The 13,731-nt window shown below is 37.4% G+C and overlaps 1 protein-coding gene across 1 annotated transcript in view; it reads right to left on the reverse strand.

Annotated features, from left to right (window-relative positions):
- DDX4 (DEAD (Asp-Glu-Ala-Asp) box polypeptide 4) overlaps positions 1-13,731 on the reverse strand; it is a 92,236-nt gene that overhangs the window by 29,731 nt on the left and 48,774 nt on the right. The window contains exons 8-15 of the mRNA XM_011996787.1: positions 10,642-10,743; positions 9,645-9,725; positions 8,822-8,869; positions 5,066-5,113; positions 4,916-4,963; positions 4,536-4,678; positions 3,743-3,895; positions 2,414-2,568 (exon numbers count right to left, since the gene is read on the reverse strand). Coding sequence (XP_011852177.1) covers positions 2,414-2,568; positions 3,743-3,895; positions 4,536-4,678; positions 4,916-4,963; positions 5,066-5,113; positions 8,822-8,869; positions 9,645-9,725; positions 10,642-10,743 — 778 coding nt within the window. The remainder of the gene's footprint in view (positions 1-2,413; positions 2,569-3,742; positions 3,896-4,535; positions 4,679-4,915; positions 4,964-5,065; positions 5,114-8,821; positions 8,870-9,644; positions 9,726-10,641; positions 10,744-13,731) is intronic.

The following is a 13,731-nucleotide window of genomic DNA, read 5'->3' on the forward strand; positions in this document are numbered from 1 at the left end:
AGCCTGGGCAACACAGCGAGTCTCCACCTAAAAAAAACAAAAAAAAAAAACGTGATATTTTACTTGATTTTTTAAAAATTACAATACTTTTGGGGGAACAGGTGGTACTTCATTACATGAGTAAGTTATTTAGTGGTGATTTCCGAGACCTGTTACTTGATTTAAAAGCCTGAAAGCAACATGGTACATGAGGATTAGCAAGATATAAACACTGAAATAAGCAATCCGCATGTTTTTCCAAAAGATCTATCAGGTTTGACATTAAAGTGATTTTGACAAGCATGGAAAAAAAATAAAATCACCTGTGGTGGTTTTAACATACATATACAAATTCTTCAATATATTCCTTCCTTCAAATATGGATTCTACCTTTCTCCTTCAGTGTGGGCAAGGCTAGCCTCATGAGTGTGCAACCTATCCAGTCACACAGAGTTCCAAGTTTAGAAGAACCCTGTGCTTCATTTAACGCTCTGCTGTCGCTGCCCTGAAATTTGTAATAATTTTACAACAAAGGACCTGCACTTTCAATTTTGCACTAGTTCCAATTATAATAGCCACTCCTGAGTGGGGTCAAACTTAGTGACTTGCTTCTTACAATGTGGCAGAATGACAATGTGTGACTTCTGGGACTATTTCATAAAAGCTATTACAGCCACCTCTTTCTTCTTACTGATCACTCAATCTAGGGGAAGTCAGTGCCATTTAATCATGCATCCCTATGGAGAGATCCAGTGAAGCCCTCAGATGACTGGCTTGACATCTTGTCTGGCTGACAATCTTGTCAACCAGGATTGGTTGACATCTTGTCTACAATCTCATAAGAAACTCTTAACGCATAAGGGCCCAGCTAAGCCAAGCTGTTCCCCAATTCCTAAGCCCCCCAAATGGTGAGACAGTAAATGTTTATTGTTGAAAGCAACTATGTTTTAAGGGAGTTTGTCAGACAGCAATAACTAAATGTTGGCAAAAGGTATACTGAAATTGGACTTCTGATACACTGCAGGCACAAATACACATTAATTGCAAGCTTTAAAATAAGTTCCTGCTCTTTAACATTAAAACTGATAAAACTCTATTCTAAGAAAATACTTAAAATAGAAAACTTTTTCTTTTTTTTTTTTTAAGTCAAGGTCTGTCATCTAGGCTGGAGGGCAATGGCGCAATCACAGCTCACTGTAGCCTCGACCTCCCAGGCTCGCGTAATTCTCCCATCTCTCAGGCTCCCGAGTAGCTGGGACTACAGGGGTACACCACTACACCTGGCTAATTTTTGTATTTTGGCCTCCCAAAGTGCTAGGATTACAGGTGTAAGCCATCATATCCAGCCAAAACAGAAAAACTATGTAGCAAGATATACATTGCAATTCTGTTTACAATAGCCCCAAGTTAGAAAGAACCTAAATATCCCAGAATAGAGAAATAAAATGTATGCACATGGGCAATTTAAAAGTCATTAAAAATCAGTTCTTATTATGCAATAAGCATTTTCTGTATTATAAAGTTTTATGTAAAAGAATAGGAAATTATTAGAATACCCTGAGTTCATTTTTAAATATACATTAAAAACTACCAAGAAATAATACCGGCCGGGCGCGGTGGCTCAAGCCTGTAATCCCAGCACTTTGGGAGGCCAAGATGGGTGGATCACGAGGTCAGGAGATCGAGACCATGCTGGCTAACACGGTGAAACCCCGTCTCCACTAAAAAATACAAAAAATTAGCTGGGCGAGGTGGCGGGCGCCTGTGGTCCCAGCTACTCGGGAGGCTGAGGTGGGAGAATGGCGTGAACCCAGGAGGCGGAGCTTGCAGTGAGCTGAGATCCGGCCACTGCACTCCAGCCTGGGCGACACAGCGAGACTCCGTCTCAAAAAAAAAAAAAAAAAAAAAAAAAAAAAAAAATACCAGTATGTTCACTATTATCTGTTTTTTAAATTAAAATTCTACTTTTTTAGAGACAGCGTCTTGCTGAGTGTGGTGGTGGAATCACAGTTCACTGCAGCCTCAAACTCCTGGACTCAAATAATCCTCCTGCCTCAACCTCCTAAGCTCCTAGGACAACAGGTGTGCATTACCACGTGCTGGCTAGTTATTTTATTTTTTGTAGAGACGGGGTCTCACCATGTTACCCTGGCTGGTCTCGATCTCCTGGCCTCAAGCAGTCCTCCTGCCTGGGCCTCACAAAGCACTGGGATTATAGTCATGAGCCACCAAGTCCAACCTATTAACCTAATTTTTAATAAGCATGTTTCTTTTTAAAAATAAAAAGGATTCCATAAACAAGATAATAAAAAAGTATACTTTAGATAATGCTAAAAATTACATGAGTGCATTATTACTGAGTTCTTCCAAAAGTGAGGGGAAAAAAATCTCTAAAGAAAAAACTATTTTGTGAGTAGCATTCTGATGTACTTACCCAAAAGAAAATTTTCTGGCTTCCAAATAAATCTGGTTGACCAATTCTCGAGTTGGTGCTACAATAATACACTCTGGTTCCTGTAACTCTTTAAAACGACTGGCAGTTATTCCATCATGCATCATATGAGCCAAAATTGGGAGGAGAAAAGCCGCCTAGAAGTTAAGTTGCCTACTTTACAAACTTATAGCACATCACTTTTATCCCTATGGAAAGCTAATCCTCTTGTCCTTATAGCCTTTAGACTCTACTTCCATCCTACTGGGAAATTTAAGATGAAAAATGAAAACAAATTTCATTTCAATGTGTTCTTAACATTTAGGTCTTTATGCTATTATACAATATAAAATTTGGTAAAACTAATCTACCCTATCAAATTTTTTCAGTGTATTTTTAAAAGCATACCCATGAATTCTAAACAGATCAATATTAGCCTATTTATAGAGGAAAATAATAAATGTAATTGCTGCAAATCATTACAGTGAACAATTACTCTAAGTAGTCCCTTTGAGGTCATAAAATCATCATTCAGAATGGATGACAAAAGTGGTCTACAGAGCAAAAACTTAGAAATCATCATTTGTATTACTGAACACATTACCCTTACTGAAGTTACATCTGGCAACAGAAATTTTGTGCTAGAGTTTTCTCATTTAAGCAAATAAGACACTTGCTAAACTTCACCTCCAATATCATATGTAACACTCTCATCAGTTGCTATATAATACCTATATTTCCTTACAATTCTACTATGAAGGCTTATTAAGACTAAAATAGTATGACCTCATGGACTCTATGATCATAGAAATAAGAGTCTCATCTCATGGAGTCGTAATTAACACACAAATTTCCCAGATTAGTCCTAAAACCAACCTGGTCTCATCAGACTTCTTTTATAATTAGCATAACCTGAGGTCACTGAATACTAAGGAATCATGCACAATGCATGTAACTGTTTCTCATTCTTTATCTTTTGACTTCAAGAGTGTACCAGCTATAATACAGAAATTACTTTCTCCCTCTCTCACTGTTTTATAATCTCTGCTTCGACTTTCAGACACTTTGTTTTAGATACTACCATGCTTCAGAAAGAGCTGCACACAGAAAAGATTAAACATCTATGGACTGCAACACTACCCTAGAAATAGTTCAGAATTCTTTCTTTAGAAGTACACAAATCCTAATAAAAATCAGAAGCAAAACCATCAATACTTATGACAGGTCACTGAAACCATCTACAAACCTTCTACTCAAAAGAAGAAACCAAGTTACTAAGGAAGAACCAAAGCTCAAAAAACCTAACAGTTTGGACATGTGGGGAAGACTTACAGTCTTCCCAGACCCTGTTTGAGCACAAGCCATCAAATCTCGTCCTGCAAGTATGATAGGAATACTGTATTTTTGCACAGGAGTAAGCTTAGTATAACCAGCTTTAGTAATGTTGTTATTCAGTGTCTGACAGAGATTAGCTTCTTCAAAAGTCTGAAAATTTAAAAAAAAGCAGTGATTACATTCTATATATCATATGCAGATCATTTATAAGCATATTTCATTCAAGCTACTTTCCAAGTTCTGTTTAATTCTACTTTATATACTAAAGTGACTTTAGTAACATGCCCCCACTCAAATATTCAAAGCCTGTATATTATAATATGATTTGACAGAATCAGAAAGTATTCCCCACAAATGGTGGTTTTAAAACATTTTTCCTGCCCCCTTAAAACCTATGAGATATGAAGAATTCTGCTAGTAATGGCTTGTTCTAAGTATAATTATCAATAGGAGACAGAGGGCTACCCCTCTCAGAAAAATCACTGCCCTAAGACACACTTTCTCACAATCTTGGGGAAACATCTTGAATCACTAGGAAAAGTATTATATTAAGGAAGTTTAAATAAAATTCTCATCCTGGTATAGGGAGTAGGGATGAAATCTATTACTCTCTTTTGACATAGCAATTAATTCTATCGTAGATGGTAAGACATCACTCTAAATTTCCAACCTAAGACCTTAGATATGAGAGGTGAAATTTGTGTGTTGATATCAGCTTTACAAACTATATAATGTATTTTAAAAGTAAAGTTTGCTACACAGCCAATACAGAAACAATTAATTCACTGACCAGAATGGCTGGTGGTGCATCATGTCCAGACACTTCCACAAGAATAGTGTCGTATTTATCAAAGTTTATGCCTGTCTGATAATGTGCAAAGATGGAGTCCTCATCCTCAGGTGGAGGCGGCGGTATGTAGGTCACTTTTGGTCCTTGGAATTTAAATTAAAAACATAACGTACGTTACAGAGACTAAAAGAAAATATAAGAGAAAATAGACAAAAATTGACAAGATCAAATTTTAAATACTATGGAACTTCCCACTGCTTACCTTTAAAGTTTTCACTGCTCAAATTTTTAAAAGATAACTTTGTTTTTAAGTAAAATACTTAAGCATTTTTATTAAAACACAATATACTCCCATGTGAATCACATAAACGTTAATATACCTTGAGTATCACTACTTTCTCCTCCTTCTGCTTCTGACTTCCAAGAATCTTAAAGAGGATCAAATAAAAAAGATATACATTTTTTTTAAAATTGAAGGGTAAAAGAACTCTCACTACAAAAATTAAATACCTTGTTTCAGGAAAACTTACTCTTTCCAGAGCTTGTTATTACTTCTTCATTTAAACCTTTGTAACCACCTGTTAAACAAATTCACAAGTGACAATTGGTCAAGATGCAAGGTTGTGCACATCTTTATTTTCGTTGCTTGTCTTAAGTTCTAAAAAACTTTAAATTCCCTTCTTACAAATAGTTGAGACAATTAAATAGAATCTTGTACCTTTTTAGTTTCTGTAGTATTCAAAATGATTTTATGTAGATGAGACTATTACATATCACTACATTTTGTTTAAGCTGTTATATTTCTTTCCTAATCAGCAAAGGAATGTATTTTCTAAAAGAACCTGTGTTGGGGGGTGTCCCCAAGACCATCCCCAGTTCAATAACTGCTAGGAGGACTCACCAGACTCAATACAGTCATACTTATCATTTATTAGTGAAAAAATAGGGAGTACAATCAGCAGAAAAAAAGGGTACATAGACCCAGAGAAAACCAGGCACAAGTTTCCAAGTGTCTTCTACTGCAGTTACACAGGATGTGCTTAGTTCTCCCAGCAATGAGCTGTGACAACACATGTAAACTCTACCAGAGAAGAGTATTAGAGACTCAGAAGCTCATTAGAGACTTAGTACCCAGGGTTTTTATTAGGGGCTAATAATGTACTCACCTTCTGCCTGGCACATACCAAATTCCAGACTCCCAGAAGGAAAGCAAATATTCAGCAAAAACCACAATGCACAAATGGTTTAGGCACAATGAGTTGCTCTTACCTATTAGGGTATTGGGAACTCGTCCCAAATCCAAGTTTTCAGATGCTAGCTGTGATGGTTAATTTGTGGTGTCAGTTTGATCAGATTAAGGGATACCCAGGTAGCTGATAAAGCATTCTTTCTGGGTATGTCTGTGAAGGTGTTTTAGAAGAGACTGGCATTTGTATCAGTGGACAGAGTAAGATCGACCCTCATCCAACGTGGCCAGACACCATCCAATAGGCTGGGGGCCAGGTAGAACAAAAAGGCAGAGGAAAGGCAAATTTTCTCTCTCTTCTGCAGCTGGGATACCCTTCTTCTCTTGCCCTTGGACATCAGAACTCCAGGTTCTCTGGCCTTTGGACTCTAGGACTTATACCAGCAATCCCCCGCCCTCTGGCTCTGCCCCACCAAGAGGTTCTCAGGTCTTTGGCCTTGAACTGAGAGTTACAGCATCAGCTTCCCTGGTTCTCATCATTCTCAGCAAACTATCACAAGGACAGAAAACCAAACACCACATGTTCTCACTCATAAGTGGGAGCTGAACAATGAGAACACATGGACACGAGGAAGGGAATATCGCACACCAGAGTCTGTTGGAAGGTGGGGGACAGGGGCAGGGATAGCGTTAGGAGAAACACCTAACGTAAATGATGAGTTGATGGGTGCAGCACACCAACATGGTACATGTATACCTATGTGACAAACCTGCATGTTGTGCACATGTCCCCTAGAATTTAAAGAAAAAAAAAAAAAAAACTTTACTGGTTCCTTTGGACTTGAACTGAACAACACTACCAGTTTCCCTGGTTCTTAGCTTGCAGACAGCCTATCATAGCACTTTCTCAGCCTCCATAATCTCATGAGCCAATGCCTCTAATTTGTTCCTTCTCATCCATCCATCCATCCATCCATCCATCCATCCATCCATTTCCTCCCTCCCTCCTTCCTTTTGGTCTGTCTCTATAGAGAACCCTAACTAATATACACTAGCCAAGGAACAGCCTTTTAAGTAAGATTTTCAATTTCATTTACTGATGAATTTTTGATGAACAATCAGGCCTGTTAACTCCTTTCTATATACTACCTTTCTGATTTTTAGATAACGAGTAATCTGTTGTGCCACTTTTAGGTACTATGACTGCATTAGATTCAAGAGCTAATTAGATATAACACTTTTTCTACGTGAACTCTAATTTCCTTATCTTGTATGTCCACAGGTCTTGAAATCCTCCTTCATATAAGCTGCGAATACTTGTAGAAGATTTGGTTTAGCTAGTCTTTCATAAACTTTTTCTATATTGAAGAATCCAAGAATCAGCATGGGTTGGGGGAATGTCACTCTGAATACTCTCAGACTAATAATAATTACTGAGAATCTTCAAATACATCAAGCAAGCTTCACCAATTTACTAGTCTGGAGAGCATTTAAACTTTTATATGACACTGAAGTATTTATACTTTGAAAAAACTTTAAGGTTGGGTGCAGTGGCTCATGCCTGCAATCCTGGCACTTTGGGAGGCCGAGGCGGGCAGATCACCTGAGGTCAGGAGTTTGAGACCAGCCTGGCAAAGGTGAAAGCCCATCTCTACTAAAAATACAAAAATTAGCCAGGTGTGGTGGCAGATGTCTGTAATCCAGCTACTAGGGAGGCTGAGGTAGGAGAATGGCTTGAACCCGGAAGGCGGAGGTTGCAGTGAGCAGAGATCGTGCCACTGCACTCCAGCCTGGGTGACACAGTGAGACTCTGTCTCAAAAAACAAAAAAAAAAGATAAAAGAAAAAACTTTAAGAGTAAAAAATTATATATTGAGCTAACTTTATCCTTCAGATCAAATCACATAAGTATTCCCTAAGAAAAAGCATATGGTTTTTGTCAGGCCACTGAGCCCAAGCCAAGCCATCGCATCCCCTGTGACTTGCACGTATATGCCCAGGTGGCCTGAAGTAACTAAGAATCACAAAAGAAGTGCAAATGCCCTGCCTCGCCTTAACGGATGACATTCCACCATAAAAGAAGTGAAAATGGCCGGTCCTTGCCTTAAGCGATGATATTATCTTGTGAAATTCCTTTTCCTGGCTCATCCTGGCTCAAAAAACTCCCCCACTGAGCACCTTGTGACCCCCACTCCTGCCCGCCAGGGAACCCCCGCTTGACTGTAATTTTCCTTTACCTACCCAAATCCTATAAAACGGCCCCACCCCAATCTCACTTCACTGACTCTCTTTTCGGACTCAGCCTGCCTGCACCCAGGTCAAATAAACAGCCATGTTGCTCACACAAAGCCTGTTTGGTGGTCTCTTCACATGGACGTGCATGACAGTTTTAATAAGGATTTGTACATATTATATCTCAGTCTTTAACTTCCACACAGCATCCCATTTCGTGATTATTATTTTATTAAACAGTTGTTTTTTATTTTGAGATGCAGTCTCGCTCTGTCACCAGGCTGGAGTGCAGTGGTGTCATCTCAGCTTACCGCAACCTCCACCTCCCAGGTTCAAGCAATTGTCCTGCCTTAGCCTCCTGAGTAGCTGGGACTACAGGCGTGCGCCACCATACCCAGCTAAGTTTTGTATTTTTAGTAGAGATGGGGGTTTCACCATGTTGGCCAGGATGGTCTCGATATCTTGACCTTCTGATCCACCCACCTAAGGCCTCCCAAAGTGCTAGAATTACAGTCATGAGCTACCGTACCCGGACTTAAACAGTGTTTTATTTATGAATTTCAGGTGATTTTCAGTTTTTACTTATTATAAATAACATTTCAGTGAACATCCTTGTGCATGTATTTGCAAATACATCTATAGTATATAATTCCTATAATGGAATTGCTGGATCAGAGAGGCAATAACCTGGAGAGTATTAAAGAACTATCTAAAACAGGCTGTGTAAATTTATGTTCCTCACAGTGTACAAAAGCAGTAAGTTACCTTTAACTTCAAAAATTAGTTTCCAACCAGTGAAGTACAGAAAAAAATTAAATTTGGAATACAATGATTTTAACTTCTTTCAGGTAAACAAAATAAGAACTTACCTCGTTCACTTCCACTGCCACTTCTGCTTTGAGAAGTATCACCATTACCTGTAAGGCATCGTTTTGCAAAATATTTAGATAACACACAGTTGCTACTCAAGCACACAAACCATGTGGTTATTTCTATTCAACAAAGTTATTATTTAGGAATTCCGGTCCTTTAACCCATCAATCTCTTAATTCTAGATTTAACTAATTTTTTTTTTTTTTTTTTTTTTTAAAGGAGTGCAGTGGCACGATCTTGGCTCGCTGCAACCTCCGTCTCCCGGGTTCAACCAATTCTCGTGCCTCAGGCACCTGAGTAGCTGGAACTACAGGTACATACCACCATGCCCAGCTAATGTTTGTATTTTTAGTAGAGATGGGGTTTTGCCATGTTGGCCAGGCTGGTCTCGAACTCCTGGCCTCAAGAGATCCACCTGCCTCGGCCTCCCAAACTGCTGGGATTACAGGCATGAGCCACCAGGCCTGGCCTCTAGGTTTAAACGTTAACCTTAACCTCATTTGAACATTTTTCATCAACTGTGTTTTCATTTTCACCTCAAATCACACAAATCATTTTCCCCTAACTCAGAATCCTATATTCCTCTAGTTAATAATTCACATCTCAAATTAACTGGTAGATAACACAGAATAAATAATCCACATTGCACAAATTTTATAAGGGAGACAAAATTGTCCACATATTTTTACCTACAGATCTAAAAGCAGAGACAATCATAAGCCAAACTAATATACTTTAACATATATATTAGGTTTACTAATCCTAGTGCTAAAAACATATATCAATAATTAATATTCAGTAATAAGTTTTATTTCTCACCTGTGCCACTTAATGCTGGTCTTCTAGAACCAAAAAGGCCACCAGTGCGCTGCATACATTCGTCTGGGTCTAAGTCATTATCTTGATTTGCAGAAAGTAAAATTAGATTATATTACTTTGAAGAAGTTTTTTAATCATTCAGTAAACAGAAAAAAATCAAGTTATGCTATCAGAAGTTAAAAGATGCAGGGTAAAATAGAAAAATACTATTCTGGTTAAACTAAGTACTGCGCACAGGAATTCTCTACAAATAATGTCCTTCAATGACAAACTACTTCCTCAAAATGTATTTAAAATATTTCATAAATTAGGGCCAGTATTATGCCAAAATATGATACAAGCAAGTTAAATCTCTAGAAACTGCCTGAGAAACTTCACATTGCATCATTTCACTACTTATTCTTCAAAGTAGCATCCCTTGCCCCCACTTTTGCCAAATCAAACCTTACCAGTCCTGCACAGTACCCTTCAAAATCCCTAAACTTCTGTCAAAGTGACAATTCTCTAATCTGCTACACATCTATTAAATCATTATTACAAATTTATGTTTGTAATCTGTCCTCCTCTGTTTAGAGGCACATACATTCCAGCAGTGACCTCTGCAGTCAGTACCTTATCTCTGAAAAATGATGGCTGGAAAAATTTAAGGTAGAAAGCCACATTGGTGAAAGAAGGTATGGGGGGAGGTAGAGCCACATAGAAAGTCACCTGTTTATAAGGTCAGCCATATTATCAAAGCTCTAAAACAATGAATAGTATGTAATATTATTGAGTCACTCAAACTTATTTTTTAAATTCATGTATTTCAACCTAACCAATATGCAATTAAATCTGTCTAAAAAATAATGTTGTAGATAATGTGGGTGATTAACGTGTGTTAGTCACTAAGCTAAGCTATTCTCATATAATCCTCATAACAACCTTCTTTGATATGTATTCTTTTAAATCATTTTCTTTTTAACAGATGAAGCACATCATTTGCAAATCCACTACTAACTTGGACTTCCTAGACCAAATCCTCCACGGCAACCTCGGAAACTACCTCTTCCACCTCTTCTGGATGGCCCTGAAGCTTCTGAATTATTTCCATCTCGATAGCCTATAATATTAAAACACACACAAGAACAACACAAAACAACAACAAAGAAATCTTGGGGACATGGTCAAATTTAATTTAAGCCTTGAATAATTCAGTAACTTTAAACAAGTATTTTAAGGCATTGTTATCAAAAAGAAATGACATTTTGACCTATAAGTGTTCAACTTTACTAATATAAATAGATATGGCTACAATTTTTTAAAACCTCAGTGCTTGCTTTGAGAATCGAGTCTAAAAATCACCTAAAGGAAAAAGTGGCACTTGAATTAATACATTAAAAGTCACCAAAACTGCACCATTAACTGGATTTCCACAATACACAAAAGAATTAAATAAATCCTAGACTTCTATCTGCTCCATATAGAATATAGTAAACATCTTACTCAAAGCACAGACATGCAGACGCATATAAAGTCTGATTTCCAGGTACAAACAATTTTTAATTGAATTGAATACCAAAAGATTAGTAGAAACAGTTCAAGTAAAATTTAATTGCACATAGGACAGGCTCATAGGGCAGAACCAGATTAATGCAAAACCAAAGTGCCAACTGGGCAGGAAATAGAGACTGTTCAGTTTGTAAACTTGCAACTATTTACACCTAAAGAGAATGATGAATAAAGAGATATTCTATATATGCTATTTCTGAATATTAGAGTATACGTATTTTAAAACCTATTTAAAAATGAAACAAAACTCTTCAAAAAATTTATTTTCTGGAAACTTTTCTGTAAAGGTATAAGTTATTTTCATGAAAGTAAAAGAACATATAACACATATATAAATTAAAAATATAATAAAATGAAAGCTTATCTCCACTGCCCAGCTTAAGACTAAAATGTTTCCAATATATTTGCAGCCTGTGTTTTTCTTTTGCCCTCTGCTTCTCTTCTCCCTGAGCACTCCTTCCAACTAACATCCAACCAGCCAATATCCTGAATAGTTTTTCATTTCCTTGCTCTTAATTTCATCAGTTACGTACATAGCCTTAAGCAACACATTAGCATTATGTTAGAGTTTTATGTAATGGAACTAAAACATATTCTTCTTCCACATCTTTTTTTTTTTTTTTTTGAGACTAAGTCTCACTCTGTCACCCAGGCTGGAGTGCAGTGGCGTGATCTCGGCTCACCGCAACCTCTGCCTCTAGAGTTCAAGCAATTCATCCTGTCTCGGCCTCCCGAGTAGCTGGGATTACAGGCGTGCACCACCATACCCAGCTAATTTTTGTATTTTTAGTAGAGATGGGGTTTCACCATGTTAGCCAGGATGGTGTCGATCTCTTGACCTCAGGTGATCTGCCCACCTCGGCCTCCCAAAGTGCTGGGATTACAGGCGTGAGCCACTGTGCCTGGCCCCACGTCTTTTTCCTTTTATCCAACTTTGTTGATGTATGAAACTACTTCATTCACTTTTACTGCTGAACACTCTATTGTATCTGTTTCTATTTCACTTACGTCTATTACCTTTTTTATTTCTGAGTTTTCTTCCTTCTCTTTTAACTACTTAGCTTGAACACTTAACTCATTCTTTTTTCTGAGAAAAGAAATATTTAAACTATTTTCAATCTAGTCGTCTTCCTACAAAGCTGTCCTATTAGATTTCCTATATTAGCAAGTTTTACATTTTATCCTTTCTCTGATGCATTTAAGGCTATAAAATTTCCTCTAAGAGGCAGCTGCTTTAGCTATATCCTCAGAGTTTTCCTGTGTTCTGTTCTTACTGTTATTAAATTCTAAATATTTCAGGATTTCCATATGAACTATTATTCATAAACTAAGAAATTCAGTTTCCAAATCATGAAGGTTAGACTTATTGATTTCTACTTTTATTTTAATAAGAGAACATGACTGATGATATATCCATGGCATATTTTTGGCCTTAAAAGATGATCAAATTGTACATATTTTCCATATATGCTGGAAAAATATGTGATTTATAATTTTAGAGTATATGATTCCAAACAAATATTACATCAAGCTGAGTAAGTGGCTTTCAGATCTTCTATATTCTTACTAATGTCTATTCTGCTGTCTCAACTTAATAGGATTTGCAAAATTTTCCTTACGTCTATTTTTCTTTGTCCATCTTAGTATATTGTTAGATTCGAACTATGTTCAGAACTGTAATGTCTTCCTGATAAATTTCTTTATCCTTAATAATTCTACCTTACAGTATACTTTGTCTCCTATTTCTAAACCAGCTTTGAGTTATTGAACACTTTTTTCTTTTTATTATTTTTTTTTAAGTTTCAGGGTACATGTGCAGGATGTGCAGGTTTGTTACATAGGTAAACGTGTGCTATGGTAGTTTGCTGCACCTATCAACCCATCACCTAGGTATTAAGCCCAGCATGCATTAGCTCTTTTCCCTAATGCTCTCTCCCCGCTGCCTGCCCTCCCCCGACACCTACAGCACCTGGTGGTATTCCCAGGCAGTCCCCCATCCAAGTACTAACCAGGACCAACCCTGATTAGCTTCCAAGATCAGAGGAGATCGGGCACGTTCAGGGTGGTACGGCCATAGACTATTTTTTAATTTAAAAAAAAAAAGTTTTTTTATAGAGACAAGATCTAGTTTCTCAGGCTGGCCTTGAATTCCCGGCCTCAAGAGATTCCTCCCATGTTGGCCTGCCAAAATGCTAGGATTACAGGCATGAGCCACCATGCCTGACCTCTTGACTTTCAACTCCATACCGATATATGCTTACCTATATTATAATTACTGACATATGGATCTTTTATTTCTACCATCTTTGTGTTTTCTCTTTCTGAGTTTTTTCAGTGCTTTTTGTTCTCCTTTCTGTTCTGTTTTCCCCAAATGGTAAGCTATGTATTTTATTTTTTACCTATTTTCACCATGGATATTTAGTAAATATTTAAACTATTTTCAATCTAGCTTCCTTCCTACAAAGCTCTGTCCTTCTATTAGATTTCCTGCATTAGCAAGTTACATATTTTATCTTATCCCTTCTCTGATTACTCTTCA

The sequence above is a fragment of the Mandrillus leucophaeus genome, unplaced genomic scaffold (assembly GCF_000951045.1).
Source record: "Mandrillus leucophaeus isolate KB7577 unplaced genomic scaffold, Mleu.le_1.0 Scaffold523, whole genome shotgun sequence".
In the NCBI taxonomy this organism is placed as follows: Eukaryota; Metazoa; Chordata; class Mammalia; order Primates; family Cercopithecidae; genus Mandrillus; species Mandrillus leucophaeus.